Source organism: Balaenoptera physalus (assembly GCF_965194825.1).
Source record: "Balaenoptera physalus genome assembly, chromosome: 17".
In the NCBI taxonomy this organism is placed as follows: Eukaryota; Metazoa; Chordata; class Mammalia; order Artiodactyla; family Balaenopteridae; genus Balaenoptera; species Balaenoptera physalus.
The window spans coordinates 14,037,154-14,053,061 of NC_138895.1; the positions used below are offsets into that span (position 1 = coordinate 14,037,154).

General features: G+C 35.5%; 1 protein-coding gene across 8 annotated transcripts in view; it reads left to right on the plus strand.

Annotated features, from left to right (window-relative positions):
- The window catches only part of PREX2 (phosphatidylinositol-3,4,5-trisphosphate dependent Rac exchange factor 2), a 287,172-nt gene that overhangs the window by 101,959 nt on the left and 169,305 nt on the right, over window positions 1–15,908 (plus strand). For all 8 annotated transcript variants that reach the window (XM_082433590.1, XM_082433586.1, XM_082433589.1 and 5 more), the window contains exons 7-8: window positions 11,962–12,095; window positions 15,641–15,744. In XM_082433590.1, the coding sequence (XP_082289716.1) occupies window positions 11,962–12,095; window positions 15,641–15,744 (238 nt within the window). The remainder of the gene's footprint in view (window positions 1–11,961; window positions 12,096–15,640; window positions 15,745–15,908) is intronic.

Sequence of the window (15,908 nt, forward strand, 5' to 3'; positions counted from 1 at the left end):
CAGGTAACTTGCCTCTCTGGTATTTTGTGCTGCTAAATTATCATTACATTCCTTTATATTGAATTTAAGTAAACAAGCAATGAAATTTATTGTTCTCAAATCATATGATATAATGAAAAAAAGCCTGGCTTTTGTGCAAGTTTGGTTTCCAGTCTGGACCCTTAGTATGGGGATGAAGCACCAGATCTCTTCAATGTACAGTTTCGGTTATTACAGGGGTCAGTGAAATAAATGAAAGTGCTTTGAACACTGTAAAAGGCTCTGCAGATAAGGGGTAGTATTTTCAAGCTTTGGTTCAGCCGTTAGATTTTACCCTTGAGATATCGCCTTCATTTGTCTAATTTATGCACCTAACTACTGAAAAGGTTATGTTCCTTAAGGTTATATGGTCCCAAACAACAGAAACTAAAAGGAAAATTAATTTAAAAGATATTGAGCAGCTCATGGAATCAATAGAAAAGCTACCCTCTCAGACTCGAAAGGGTATCTAGGCGGTTGAAGCTCTTTGGTGGTCTTATCAGTGCCCCAGCTAAAATGAATAGGTGCTAGTCATTTTTTCCATCCTTACATTACTCCATTCAAGATTCAAGATCGAAATCCAAGATTCCACTAATCTTGCATGGGTACATTTGCTCAGGGGAGGGCAGGGGCCCTTGATTGTCCATCAGCCAATTTCCTTTTGTGGAAATGCTGATTCTCCATTGTAGGCACTCCTGGTGAGTCTCTTTTAAAAGTTTGCTGAAGTATTGGGTTGGCCAAAAGGTTCATTCGGGTTTCCCCATAAGGTGTTATGGAAAAAGCCGAACTAACTTTTTGGCCAACCCAATACTATAATCCCCATTACACAGCTTTTTAAAATGAGGGCTATATAACTTAACCAAGTTCTTATAACTAACAGAGGGCAGAGTTTAATTTGAAAATAGGCAGACTGATTCTAAAGTTTATATTCCTTATCACCATGTAATATTATATCCACTCAGATACAAATTTAGCACATTCTTTACATGAAGTTGGTTTTTCTCCTTGCCCTTTAAAAAGTGAGTTGATAGCAGAAATTAGGCTTTTGGTCAGCATTTACATAGTGACTGTACCACAGAAGATCTGTAGTTTAATTGCTCATATTTGAAGTTCTGCTTTTGATTAGTATTATTTACTATATCTCAGTCATATATCTTATCCAACATTTAAAACATTCCACCACATCTTCTACTGAAGGTAATTGTAGGGCAGTGATCCACGTTCCTGGAAAGAAGTGTGTTAGCTGTTTAATCAGAGTGACTGATTCATTTCTTAGAACAGGACCATTCTCATTCTCATTCTTAGTCTACTTTTGGGTTGATCGATAGTATTGTCATGATAACTGTAATTCTTTGGCGTCATACTGAACATTGATAAGGGAGTATCAGTAAACATTATGTCATTTAGTTATTCAGCATTATGTCCTTGATAGGCCTGTTTGGAATTGATCTCTCAAATCTGGGAAAAAAATCACAATAAAAGAGTGGGAGTTATTAATATATGAAAGTGTTGGAAGACATAAGATCAGGATAATTTTTGTGTTTTAGGAAGCAAAAAGAAACAGAATTGAAATTTGACACCTCTTGATTACCTTTTTACATGGAGAAATACAGTGCTACAAGACCATTTTAAAATCACCTCTTGTTGGTTTTGGAATCTCTTTGCTGCTTACATTTGATTAAGTTTGTGTCTGACAGTGTATTGACCTCAAAGTAATGTTCTCTTGTTATTTTATGAGTGTGAGTCTTCCATAGGTTGTGATGAGACCTGATTCTTCTCGTCCTCTCTACAAGGTGATTTGGTAGATACAAATTTGTCTACTACCTTGAGGTTGAATTGATTTATAGATGGCTCTTGTTATTTAAGGATAAGTGGTTTAGGAAGACAACCATTGAAAGTGAATCCACTTAGAAAGGAGACCAAAATTTTATAAAAAGTGGGAGAGGAGGAAAGTTTGATTGGGACTTTATCTTCGTAAAATGAAAAGTTATATTATTAGTTTGTTTTAGCTAATCTAATATGTAACGGAATTCAGGTTTTTATTTCAGTTAATAATTTGAATCTCAAAAAGAGTGAATCAAATGCTTAGTCTTTTTTGGGGTGGTGGGGACATACATTTTATGACAAGACTCTGTGATGAAACAATATGATATTCTTCATTTCATGTTTGACTTTCCTAGTATTTTAAAAAGATTTTTTTGAAAGAATATTCAAATGCTTCATTAATTTTCTCAAGAGACTCCTTTGGGATTGAAACTCTTCTCTTATGAAACACCTATCTCGTTGTCATTGTAGTCATTTTTCTTTTCTCCCATCATGAATGGGTCTAGCTCTGATAGACCTTCATCTGCCAATGCCTTGTATATGTGTGAGTGGGGAAGTTCCAAGGCCTGTCATCTTTTATCTTTTCCAAGATTATGGTTTCTCTCTGCAGTCAGTCTGTGTTTTTCTGATACTGACATTCAGCATTTAGTTGACCAGATGAGTTAGATAGACCCTGGTGTGAAGCAGGGAGAGCTGATACTGGGGTCAGATAATTAGTGACCAGTTTCATTTGACAATGATTTTTGCCACCTCATAGCTGTAAGATGTCAGTCATGAACCCTTATGCAACTTACATTAAGAGAACTTGTTGACACAAAAAAGATGTACCCTTTCAAACAGTCTAGATATAGTTTAGCAGTATTATTTTTATTGGGTTTATTGAGAGGAGGGGATTTGTTTTATTATTACAGCTCTTCCTAAATCATGATTGCAATGTTTGAAGGAACATTGGAAATTAGAATAAAACCAGAAAATAAACGTACATGCTTCTGATTGTCTTTTTTGGCTATTATCATCTTCTGAAAGCTTGCTTTGGCATCTAATGTGTCCCCTTATGAAATTCATCATGCTTCCACCTTACATTCTGTGATGATGCTTTGAAATTCATTTTTCATGTATGCTGACCATATAATTGGCAGCCCCTTATATACCTCAAATTATAGATTCAAAAATCATTCAACTTCTTAAATTAGACTCTGAATTGTTATTATTTTCTTGCTGGATCTTGTAACACGAGACACACACAAAAAGAAGTGGACCTTGGTGAGGTGTGTTGCCCACATGGGCGCCTCTGGGTCCCAGTGCATATGTCTGAAGTCACTGTTGGATCCATCCATTCGATTGCTCCCTTAACCATGTTGGGAAGTGATATTTAAGTGGTGTCCTTCATAAATTTGACAAAGAAAATTACTGGAAAAAGATCGAAACCTGAAACCACAGCATGGAATGAACTGTATGAATAAGTGTTTAATAGTAAACATACATAATCATAAACACACACAGCCATCATCCCTGATATTCATCACTGTTAATTCATGCCAACTCTCATTTTATTAACGTTACATTATAGCTGTGATCACACGGCATTTAATTCTGTGTTTACATGTCTGTTTCTCCATTAGTATATGTGTTTCTTGGGAGCAGGGGTCATGTCTCATGTTATGGGTCCCCAGCATCTAGGACAGAGTCTGCTACATAGCTGGTTGACTGGTAATTGAATGCAGATATAATTAGCTCGTACTTATGTATTCATTGTCATTGTCTTCTCACTATGTTTTGACGCCTTTGGTTCATGCCAATGATTCTGACGTGGTTCTGTTCAGAGTCCAATATTTGTTTCATTATCCTGCTACTTTGATGTTCTCTAATCCTCCTTAGCACCCTGTTCTTGTTTATGGTTCACAAACGTACCATGCAAGATTTTTCACTTTTTTGTGTTAAAGTTGAACACCCTGCAAGTGTTTGAAATTCAGTCTTTGTAAAGTCTTTGTAAATTTCTGTAGTACAGATTCTGTTTCCTCTGTCTAACGGTGGGTTTCCCTTACTACTTTTCACCCTTGGCACTGCTGGACAGTGGTGACGGAGGAGGAATAAATAGGTTTGCACAGCTTGGGGTAGAAAGAGAGACGCTTTTGGAATGAGAGGATCCTGGTGGGTACATCTCCCACCACTGGTCACAGTTATCTATTTATGATTACTTCTTACCTTGACCTACCAGTTAACCTTCCTTTCCTGGTCTAATGAAAACAGTCAGGATTAGAACCATGAAGGTAATTTCCTAGTTGGAGTTTTGCTGTATTTAATTCTACATATGTAATTCATCACAAGCAAACGGTCTCTGATTTTTACATGGTAAATGTAGCTTTCTAAAGGGAAATTCAAATTAAAAATGATAAATCATCTTGATGATAAAAGTATATTATTTTGGCTCTTTCAAAAATCTATTATGTACATTTTGTATATAAATTTTTATTGAGATATAGTTGACATACAATTTTATGTTACTTTCTGGTGTAGGACATAGTGATTTGACATTTGTATACATTGTGAAATGATCACTACAATAAGTCTAGTTACAATCTATCACCATACAAAGTTAATACAATATTATTGACTGTATTCCCATGTGGTACAGTACATCCCCATAACTTATGTATTTTATAACTGCACGTTTGTACTTCTTGATCCCCTTCGCCCATTTCGTCCCCCTCCGCGACCACCCTCCTCTCTGGCAACCACCATCTGTTCTCTGTATTTGTGAGTCTGGGTTTTGTTTTATTTTGTATGTTTGTTTGTTTTATTCTTTAGATTCCACATATAAGTGAAATCTTTGGCATCTGTCTTTCTCCCTCTGACTAACTTCACTTAGTATAATACCCCCCAACATCCATTCATGTTGTCGCAAATGGCAAGATTTCATTCTTTTTTATGGCTGAGTAGTATTCTATTATATATACATATACCATATCTTCTTTATCCTTTCATCCATTGATGGAAACTTAGGTTGTTTCCATATCTTGGCTATTGGATATAATGCTGCAATTAACATAGGGGTTCCTAAATCTTTTCTGAATTAGTGGTTTTGTTTTCTTGGGTTAGGTACCTAGTAGTGGAATTGCTGGATCATACAGTGGATCTATTTGTAATTTTTTGAAGAACCTCCATACTGTTTTTTTATAGTGGCTACACCAATTTACATTTCCACTAACAGTGTGCAAGGGTTCCTTTTTCTCTGCATCCTTGCCAACACTTGTTATTTCTTGTCTTTTTGTTAATAGTCCTAGTCCTGACAAGTGTAAGGTGATATCTAAATAGAGAGCCCAGAAATAAACCCACAGATAGATGGTCAATTAATTTATGACAAAGGAGGCAGGAGTATACAATGGGGGAAAGGACAATCTCTTCAACAAATGGTGCTGGGAAAACTGGACCATTATCTTATGTGACATACAAAAATTTACTCAAAATGGATTAAAAACTTGAATGTGAGACCTGAAAACATAAAGCTCCTGGAAGAAAACTTAGGCAGTAAGCTCCTTGACATCATTCTTAGTGATGCTTTTTTGGATCTGACTCCAAAAGCAAGGGAAACAAAAGCAAAAAAAAAAACAAATGGGAGTTATCAAACTCAAAAGCTTCTCCACAGTGAAGGAAACCATCTACAAAATGCAAAGGCAACCTACTGAATGGGAGAAGATATTTGCAAATCATATACCCCATAAAGGGTTAATATCCAAAATATATAAAGAACTCATACAATTCAATAACAAGAACAACAAAAAAATCTGATTAAAAATGGGCAGAGGATCTGAATAGACATTTTTCCAAAGAAGACATATAGATGGGCAACAGACACATAGCAAGATGCTCACTAATCATCAGGGAAATGCAAATCAAAACCACAATGAGATATCACCTTATTTTAGTTATTTTTTAAGGAATTGCTAAAAGACAGCAGGACTCTAAATCATATGGGTGAAAACATTATTTAAAAAATCTTCATTAAATATGTACAGATACACATTACATTATGTGGAATGGCTTTAGGGTAGTTCAAAATTAATGATTTACACAAAGCCCTCTTATTTTTTAAAAACAGTTCTTTCACACCTTCCCTCTCAAATGTTGGTTGGATGATATATCACTACACTGTTAAAATAGCTTATTTTCTTGGGCACTATTTTCTTCATGATCACAATTTTTTCAGAATACCATAATCTGCTGCCTCTGACATCTACAAAGTGACCCATGAAACAGTCTACAAAGCTAATTGAATAAAATAAACACGCTTTTTAAAATTTTAGAACTAGGAGTGCCCGACTTGCTGGAGATTTATATTAGGACAAAATATTTAACACATTGCCTGGCACATTGTAGAAATATTAAAAACCTGACTTTAGTATTCCTCTAGATCACAGTGTTTATTATATATGGTTGCTCAATGACTAAATTTGTATTGGCCAAAGAATAGATATCTAGATGTAAAAATTAGTATCAATTTTCAAAATGAAGATAAAATACTAACCAGGTAAAATAACATTATACAGATTTTAATGAATATTCGGTGATGATGAAATGTACCATAGGTGTAACTGCGATCTGTAACATATGATAAACATCTCTTCTGTCCTGGGCTCTGGGAAGCAGCTGGGACTACCTGGCAGGGCCCTGTGCTCGCCTTCATCTCCACGTTAGCAGGGTTGCTATACTGTGCACTTGAGGGCCTGAGCTCAGGCTTCCAAAGGAGTGTTGCTTCAAGTGTTGACAGAATACGACAGTGTATCAGAATCTACTGGAATGGTCTGGGACCTACCCCAGATGTACTCAGTTTCCATCTGTGAGGATAGTGCCAGGGAATCTAAAAGTTTTTAACAATCCCATTAGGTGTGTCTTCCAAACTCTGAAATTTGAGCACCATTGTCTTAGAGGCTTTGCTCTCTTCCAGTAATCTGCCCAGCTTGTTTTATTGCTTCCACATTTTTTGTTTTCTAGCTAATTTGTCAGACATGCTCATTTTGATAAACTCTAGTGCTCATGACTGTTTCCTAGCAATCTGATGTTTGTAATCATTCAATTTCAGTCATTCAATTTCAATTGTGTAGCTTCGCTTCTTTATCCCTAACCCCAGAAACTCTCTTGCCATTTCTAGATAATGAAAAAAAATTGCACATAATTTTCAAAATATCATAAACCTCATGCATTTCACAGACAAAGCTGTGTGTTTTTGTTTTTTCCACTACAGAGAAAGGTAGATTATATCATGTAAGTGAGGGAGAAGTATGACTCAACATTAGTCAAAACCAGACATTTATTAAGTGTCTGCTTGCAGATAGGATGAATTTGAAGTGAGAGGCATATCGTTATTACACGAGAGACTGTATCTACACTTGGCCAAATTTTCTTCAATATTTATAATAATGTATGTACCTGTGTTTCAAAAATTTTTAATGATTTTTAGTCACCATTGTCGTGGAAATAATACACAGATTAAATCATGGTAAAATCAAAGACACAGTGGACATTCTTTTAGAATGAGGTTTTTAGACAAATCTGTATGTTCTGACACAGATTTTTTTAAGTACATAAGCATTTCCCTAGTAATTATTTAAATTATTCATGAAGATATTTCATGTGATGATAGTAGATTACTATGGTAGAAGATAGTAAAGGTGATACTGTATTAATTGTTGAAGTCTGCTGTTAAATATTAAAGACACATCACCTCAGTAATAGAAACGTCTCAGTAGGATTTAGTAAAGTGTGTGTTATGTGTGTATTGTCAGATATACTTTGTATATTTGTGGCAATATGGGCTTGATGTCCTTACCCCATAAAATTGCATTAATTGATAATTAAGCAGATGCTTTGCGTCGCTTATGGAAAGAAGTGTTGACCTCAAAGAGGTCAATTAATCTTATTCTGAGTTTTGATCAGGAGCTAGGAGCTGATGGGAACTTATGGTGATGCCTTCAATATAATGTATCTGTATATTAGTGAGAGTTTTGAGAGCTTGCTGTGATATCAATCTGGATTAAATGAATCAAAAGTCAAGCTATTCAAGTATAGGCTAGAGGAAAGAGACCTGGGAGCACTTTGACTATAGGGGCACTTTGAATCAATTGTAGGATGGGGTTGCCATAAATATGCTAATATAACCTTATGCTAAATTAATATATATGTATTGTAGGGGACTGGAGAAATAATAGTATCACTGCTGTATTCTTCATTTGCCAGCTCACATCCAAATGATTGTATTCACTTCTGGAGGTGTTCATGTTAAGGGAAACTCGGACAAACTGGAGAAGGTCCAGAGGAGATCTAGCAGGATCTTCCAGGTTTCTGAAATCAAGCCACATGGTCAAAAGGCAACGGTGTTACAGAAGCCTGGAAGGCAGAAGGAAGCATGTTAGCTATGTTCAGATATTGGTCGGCCTTTCACGAAGAGGATGTCCACCCACTCCTAGGAGGAAAAATAGTCAGCGAGTGAAAATCATGGTAGATTTTGGCTCTACAGTAAGAAAAACCTTTCTAATAATTAGACTAAATAAAGAAATGGAATCTTATGAAGGAATGAGCTTAATTTTACTGGAAGTATCCAAATACAAGCTGGAAGGCCTTTTTTTGTCAAGGCAGGAGTCGGTGTTCTCTGAGGCAACAAGATGTGTCCACCCTCAATAACCTGAGAAATAACATTGTCTTTCATGAATTAAACCATAAAATCAATGTAAAGTGAAACACAGCAGAGATCAGAAATAAAGGAAGGAATCTTGCAGAATCAGATCACCTTCAATGCTAGTAATCATAATTGTAATAGCCTTTATTGCATCCTTTCTATGCGTTAGGCATGTGCCGGGAGTTTTGCATATATTATTAATTTTCACTCTGACTGTATACATTAAGCACGATTATCCCTTTTCTACAGTGGTTTGAAGGCATATGAACATAGCTACAGAATCAAAGGAGCCAATCAGATGTTTGACTTGTTGGCATTGAAAGTAGAGAAAAGAGAGAAAGGTCTAGGAGGGAGAGGCACACAGAGAGACAGATAGACTTCGGACAGTCTTGTCCAGGTGGTAGATAGAGTCTCCTAGCCCAGGGCTTACAGAAACTCCCCTTAAATCCACCTCGCCAAGATTCTTTCTATTGATGTTTGGCTTTTCAAATGGGTTAAGTTTACAAAGGGAGATTGTGTTAGCCATACTCATGGGACCATTCAGCGTGTATTTCAGTTATCATCAAGAATAATATATCCGCTTTCTATTTTACACATTGGTCCCCATGAGTTCTTCTTGGACAGTATCTCCCCGGAGGCTGTATATGAGGATGGAATAAATGGCCTCTAGCCATTATAGTTCGCTCAAATTCACATTAAATTCTCCTTATATTTATTAACAAAGATAATAACCACAAACAAGTCAGAAAATGTATTGTTAGTAATTCTTTCATTTAGGAATACATCTATAAGTAAATACCTACATATTTAATTTGGGAAACTTACTTGGAAGACTGGTTAATATGAAAATTAGCCTAATATTGGCAATAACCCTTTATAATATAATGAATTATTTTCCTGCCTTGGCACTTATGGGCTGCTGTATGGAATAGTCTAAGGTGAAGTGTTTTGTACCTTTTGTAAAATTGCTACTAACAAAGCCACTTTTCATAAGGTTGTGTAGGTCCCTTGTGCAAAAATCAATATGGTTTCCTTTTTTTTTTACATTTTTTACATTTCTAATACTATTGTATCTTAATTTTTTTCTAAGGGAGGATGGTATTCACTATAAATTAGAAATCATTGCCACTGAAACTGGGATTTATATTGATATTTGATGACATTTTTTGCTTAATTATCACGTGACACAGTATATGAAATAGTGTAAATGTTTCACAGGTCTCCATTTCTATTTCTATATCTACCCTTTTGACAAAAGGAAAGAAGAGAGGGAAGTATTTAAAATTTAAAATGTGTTTGTAATATAGATACTCAGATTAACACAGTAACACTGTCTTAATTAACTTCCCTTTCGGGAAGTTTCTTACTATAGTTATATGAGTTATCTTTAAAAAAAATTTTTTTTATTTTTTAATTAAAAAAATAATTTTATTGACGTATAGCTACTTAACAGTGCTGTGCCAGTCTCTGCTGTACAGCAACGTGACTCAGTTACGCACATATAGACAGTCTTTTTTATATTCTTTGCCATTATGGTTTATCTCAGGATGTTGAATATAGGTCCCTGTGCTGTACAGTAAGACCTTGTTGTTTATCCATTCTAAATGTAATAGTTTGCATCTTCCAACCCCAAACATGAGTTATCCTTTTAATTTAAATTTTTATAATTGATCAGAAAAACTATACCGATTGTTATGGTGAAAATATGAAATTAACATTAATGTTCTGAGTTTAAAATATCAAAAATTAAAATTAATGCATTAAGTTTAAAAAGAATCAGAAATTTGTTCCTGGATTTCAAGAGACCAGGCATGTTTATATTTAAAACAGAAGTATTCTTGAAGAGCACACTTAACAGATCTCTACTGAAAACTTCCTTGTTTTTGGTCCAACTCAGTGACTCAGGGCATTAGTTATGCTAGTCTAGGTTGTAGAAAAGAATAGACTACAACATTTATAATGGCTCAAAATAGGTGTTTTTGATCAGCTCACACAACAACCCAATGTGTGTGTTCTGCTCAGTGGGCAGTTTTCCTTTTTATAAAAAATAAATTTATTTATTTTTATTTATTTATTTATTTTTGGCTGCGTTGGGTCTTCGTTGCTGCACGTGGGCTTTCTCTAGTTGCGGTGAGCGGGGGCTTACTCTTCATTGTGGTGCACGGGCTTCTCACCGCGGTGGCTTCTCTTGTTGCAGAGCACGGGCTCTAGGCCTGCGGGCTTCAGTAGTCGTGGCTCACAGGCTCTAGAGCGCAGGCTCAGTAGTTGTGGTGCACAGGCTTAGTTGCTCCATGGCATGTGGGATCTTCCTGGACCAGGGCTCGAACCCATGTTGCCTGCATTGGCAGGCTGATTCTTAACAACTGTGCCAACAGGGAAGTCCCAGTTTTCCTTTTTTGATACTTCAGGCACCCAGGCTCCTTCCCTCTTGTGGTTCCTTTCAAGTTCCAATGGTAGGCACTTGTATTAAGCATCAGTTTTGTCACTAATCATATGACCTTAGTGGGCACTCAATAAAGGTTTATTTAATTAATGAGTTTGCCAATGCAACTATTAATAACTGTGGCAAGAGGTCCTATGGAATGTTGTTCTCTTTACATAGATTTTTTTTCTTTTTATTTCTTCTTTTTTCTTCCTCTCCATCCTAGAAGTAGATACAGTTGGCCCTCCGTATTGCGGGTTCCGCACCTGAAGATTTAGCCAACTTCAGATTGAAAATACTCGGGAAAAATAATTCCAGAAAGTTTCAAAAATCAAAACTTGCACCAGCAACTATTAGATAACATTTACATTGTATTTGTGACTATTTACATAGCATTAACATTGTATTAGGTCTTAGAAGTAATCTTGAGATTATTTACAATATACAGGAAGAGGGTCATAGGTTATATACAAACACTACGCCATTTTACTTAAGCGACTTGGGCACCCTCAGATTTTGGTATCTTCAGGAGTCTTGGAAGTGATCCCCCACGGATACAAAGGGATGACTGTATATAAACTGAGACCTGCTAAACATTTAGACAATTTCATGTACTTTGCTATCTGTTCATGGAGCTCTTTTTCCACACCAGGGAAAGCAAGGAGGAGGATGAAAGGAATATTAGGGGCATTAATGTTATGAGTTAGTTTGAAATCATCTCCTTTTTAGAGAACAAAGGTGAAATGTGTCATGTATGCTGTGTATGCATACATATATAAAACAGCTAAAAGGAGACATAGAATCTCTTAAGAGTAGCTGTATTTAGTGTTACTGACCAGGAGGAGACTGGGAGGGAAGGATACCTACGTTCAGTGTATAAATATTTATACTATTTGAAATTTTATCCTGTCCATATATTGCATCTTAAAATAAAAACAAACCACTTTTAAGGAGAAAAAAGAATTACACACGAAAGTTTGTGTTAAGTAATCAGACATTACTTTCTCCATTTTTCCTGACTTAGGGGTCCAACATTACCGACGCCTGTACTGAAATGCTAATGTGTGGAGTCTTATTAAAAATTTCTTCTGGAAATATTCAAGAACGGGTGTTTTTTCTTTTCGATAACCTTTTGGTGTATTGCAAAAGAAAACACAGGTAAGAATACAGACAGGTAATAGTTCAGAAACTGTTTATCCGTCGCACAGGTTCAGCCTTTCCTCTGTTCCCGGGAACTCATGACCTCATCAGTAAACTTCCACATACTCTTAGCTTCTTCTCCTTGCACGTTGAAGAAAGGGAACGGGTTAGGATTAGAGCCAGGAGATAATTAAATTGCTGTCTTTCTATCTTAATGAGCTTTTTTAAAAATTCCTTTTTACCATCCGTGAAAATGAACCTGTTTATTTCTTGTAATATGCTCTTCTAAATTTTTTGTGTTTGGTAACAAGATTGGGATTAGTACAAATGGGCTTTAGGAAGATCTAGAAGAGGCTGTTAATTCTACCTGTATGAAACTCTTTTAAAAATTATAAGGTGATTCAAGTTGTTTAGGTGCAATTATTTTTTTCCCCAACTTTACTGAGGTATAATTGACAAATAAAACTGTAAGATAAAGTGTACAGTGTGATGATTTATGTATACATGGTGAAAGGATTTCCCCCATTGAATTAACACATCCATCTAGGTGCGATTATTAAAGGCATCTGTTTGAGAATGAGATCTTTTCTTCATTAGAGTTACCTCATCCTTATATATATGCCTGCCCCCAAGGCCAAAGCTTTTGCAAAATTAACAGTGTACAAATGACGTGAACCTTCATGGTCTCATAGCTGTAACTGTTAAATAAAGTAAGCAATAGGAAAAGTTTTACAAAATTAAAATCATGCTGTTTAGCAAATAGCCTTAAAGTATGTATAGTGAACATGGACCAAATACATAGTGATTAAAAATGGAAATCACTAAATAAACCTATATGTCCATTCCCTTCCTGAATTGGAATGGTGTGAATATACCATCTGTTTCATTCATTTTAGAATACTTCATCTCCGTTACCATATACTTTCTAAGCTCTAAAGATCTTTCAGAGAATATGAGTAAACTGAACCTTTCCTGAAACTTCCATAATTTTGTAATTATAGGAGCCAGGGACTGGTGATTTTACTTTAATTCTACAGCTACATTCTTTAAAGAGCAGAGTGCTGGATTAGGCACCCCAACTCTGGATATTTCTGATGCTATTCATTTTAGGAGAAACTAGTTTAAAAACAATTTATTGTGTGATATTAGATACATATAAAATGATATTGCTTCCTTTGGCTTGTTTATGATCTTTGTAAGATAGTATCACAGTGTATTGTCTTCTGCAGTTTACATTTTGTATACAATATGGTTTGTAAACTATATATCCCTGTGTGTAGCAATAATTTATTCATTTTAACTGCTGCATAAGAGTTCATTGGTTGAGGGACTTACCCGGCAGTCCATTGGTTAAGACTCCACCTTCCAATGCAGCGGGCATGGGGTCAATCCCTGGTCGGAGAGCTAAGATCCCACATGCCGCACAGTGCGGCCAAGAAAAAAAAAAAGATTTCATTGGTTGAATATATCACAATTTAATTATTCATTCTCCTATCAATGGACTCTAGGGTTGTTTCCATTTTTTCTGCTATTGTGATATTACTGTACACATATCCTGGTGACCATTAAAATTCATCAGGAGGGAAGTCACAGAATCAAGTTATGCAAGTACTCAACACTGCAATATAGAGCAAAATTATTTTGAAACCAAAAGTTTTCCAATTTTGATACTTCAATAGGGTCATTTTCTGAAGGGACTGAAGATTTCTTTATTTAAGCTAAGTGTTACAGTACTGGTCAGACACTTACTGGGATTTCATTTTGAGTATTAATATCTACAGGTCAAGAAAAATATAAAAAATCTGGACAGAGGTCACAGCAAGATCACAAAGAAAATTAATGCTTTGGAAAATGGGACCCAAAGATAGATTCTATAGTGTGTGTGTGTGTGTGTGTGTGTGTGTGTGTGTGTGTATACATATATATATTGATAATAATATATAAAAATATATATAAACATGTCATAATTATTTGCCTGTGACTAAAACTGCTATTGAGGATATTAAGCTTTGAAAAATATGATTGATTTTAAGTATGATGTACCAACTTATAAGAAATTCTTTTTTGCAAGACACCGTGACACTGTTTCCTCCCTGAGAGACAATGCAGTTGCCTGCGTGTTAGTCTGCCCTGCATTCTTCTCTCTTCAGCCTCCAACGATGCCAACTTTCATAGCTACCTGGCCTGAATCCTTAATTTAAAGCAGTTATTTAGGCTTTCTACAAAGGACATTTAGAGGTCGCTTTCAAAATGAACATGGGTGTGCAGGATGGTGAAGGCCTGGGGCTGGCAGACCGTCAGTCAGATTAATTAATCAATTTAGTTTTGTTTAATGGTGATGCAGGATTATGAGGTTTTGATGAGGGTTTAGGACATGTAAGCTGGAATATGCTCTCTTTTCTAAAGGATCTCAGGGAGCACGATAGCACCTTGAGAATCCCCTCCCTTCACCTCCCCCTTCCACTCCAGGGCAGGTGTCAAATGCAAAGGAGAGGAGGGAAGGGAGCACTGCATTAGTGTACTTGACATCTTAACTTTTGCTCAGTGTGTCTGTGTAACACAATACATTAATAATTATTTCAGTATATTCAGTTGTTAGCAGACTTTTGTCAGTGAGTCAAATTGAATAGTTCAGGTCAACTGAAGTCTCTTGAATGACTAGGTATTACTTAATCTTCTTGAATTATTTCTTAGAATCTTTCCTCTTTAATTTAATATATTTAAAAAACCCAGTTTTGAAAACACTATCCCTGAGTGTTCAAGTATGAACACTCATACTTGAATGTTTATACTTAATGTTTATACATCATTTATACTTAATGATTCAAGTATAAATATACATAACTGCCTAATTCATTATTACAAATGTTCATCTGTAAACCTGGATTTTTGTTTTTTTTTTTTTTTACTTTGTGTTGCATAGGTTTTAAGATTAAAGGCTGGTACCATACACAAAATTTTGAAATGTTTTGGACTATTTTAAAAATAAATAAGATCTTTATGAAGCATTATAAATGTATTGAGAGACTTATCTCTCAAGTATACAGTTATCATATCATAAAAACAATATAGGGAAGTATTTTACGGCTAGATAATGCTTAATAACCTCCAGCACAGTCAAATTTCTTTGAAGAAGGATCATAAGTATTAACTGAATTTCACCAGGGATTGAAAAAACAGGAATTACCAGCTGGTTACTGACAAATGAGAAATGAAGGTGAAATAAATCAAATGAAATTGTAAATAACCAACTTTTAGTGTCTGTCAGAGTTTGATTAGGCATCTTTGATGTCATATATTGAGCAAAAGTACATATTTACCCTCCTATCTGTATGTTGTCCTTAGCCTACAGCTTCAGTTTATTTAAAAAACTACCACACAAGTCACATCTTACAGAGCAACCTGTGCTGTTATGAATGGGAAGACACAAGTAAAAAATACCAAGAGCCTAACATTTGACATTGTTGACTGCATTGGTATCTCTTTTTCAAAGAATTATTGCTTTAACACTGTTTTGCATTAAGTTTCGTAACCAAGTTTTTGTGATTTCATTCAATTGTAAGACGGTTGAAGAACAGCAAAGCGTCTACCGATGGACATCGGTACGTTTTTCGTGGCCGGATCAATACAGAGGTGATGGAAGTGGAGAATGTGGATGATGGCACAGGTAAGTGATTGGTAGATTTAAAATGGAATGCCAATAATAAACTCCCTTGTAAGACAGACTTTTCACTTGAATAATTCATTTGCAGTGAATTTCAGCTTAGAAATACTTTGTTAGGTAGAGCAGTCACAGGAAAAAGGCAAGATAAGGGAGAGGAGGACTCTTAT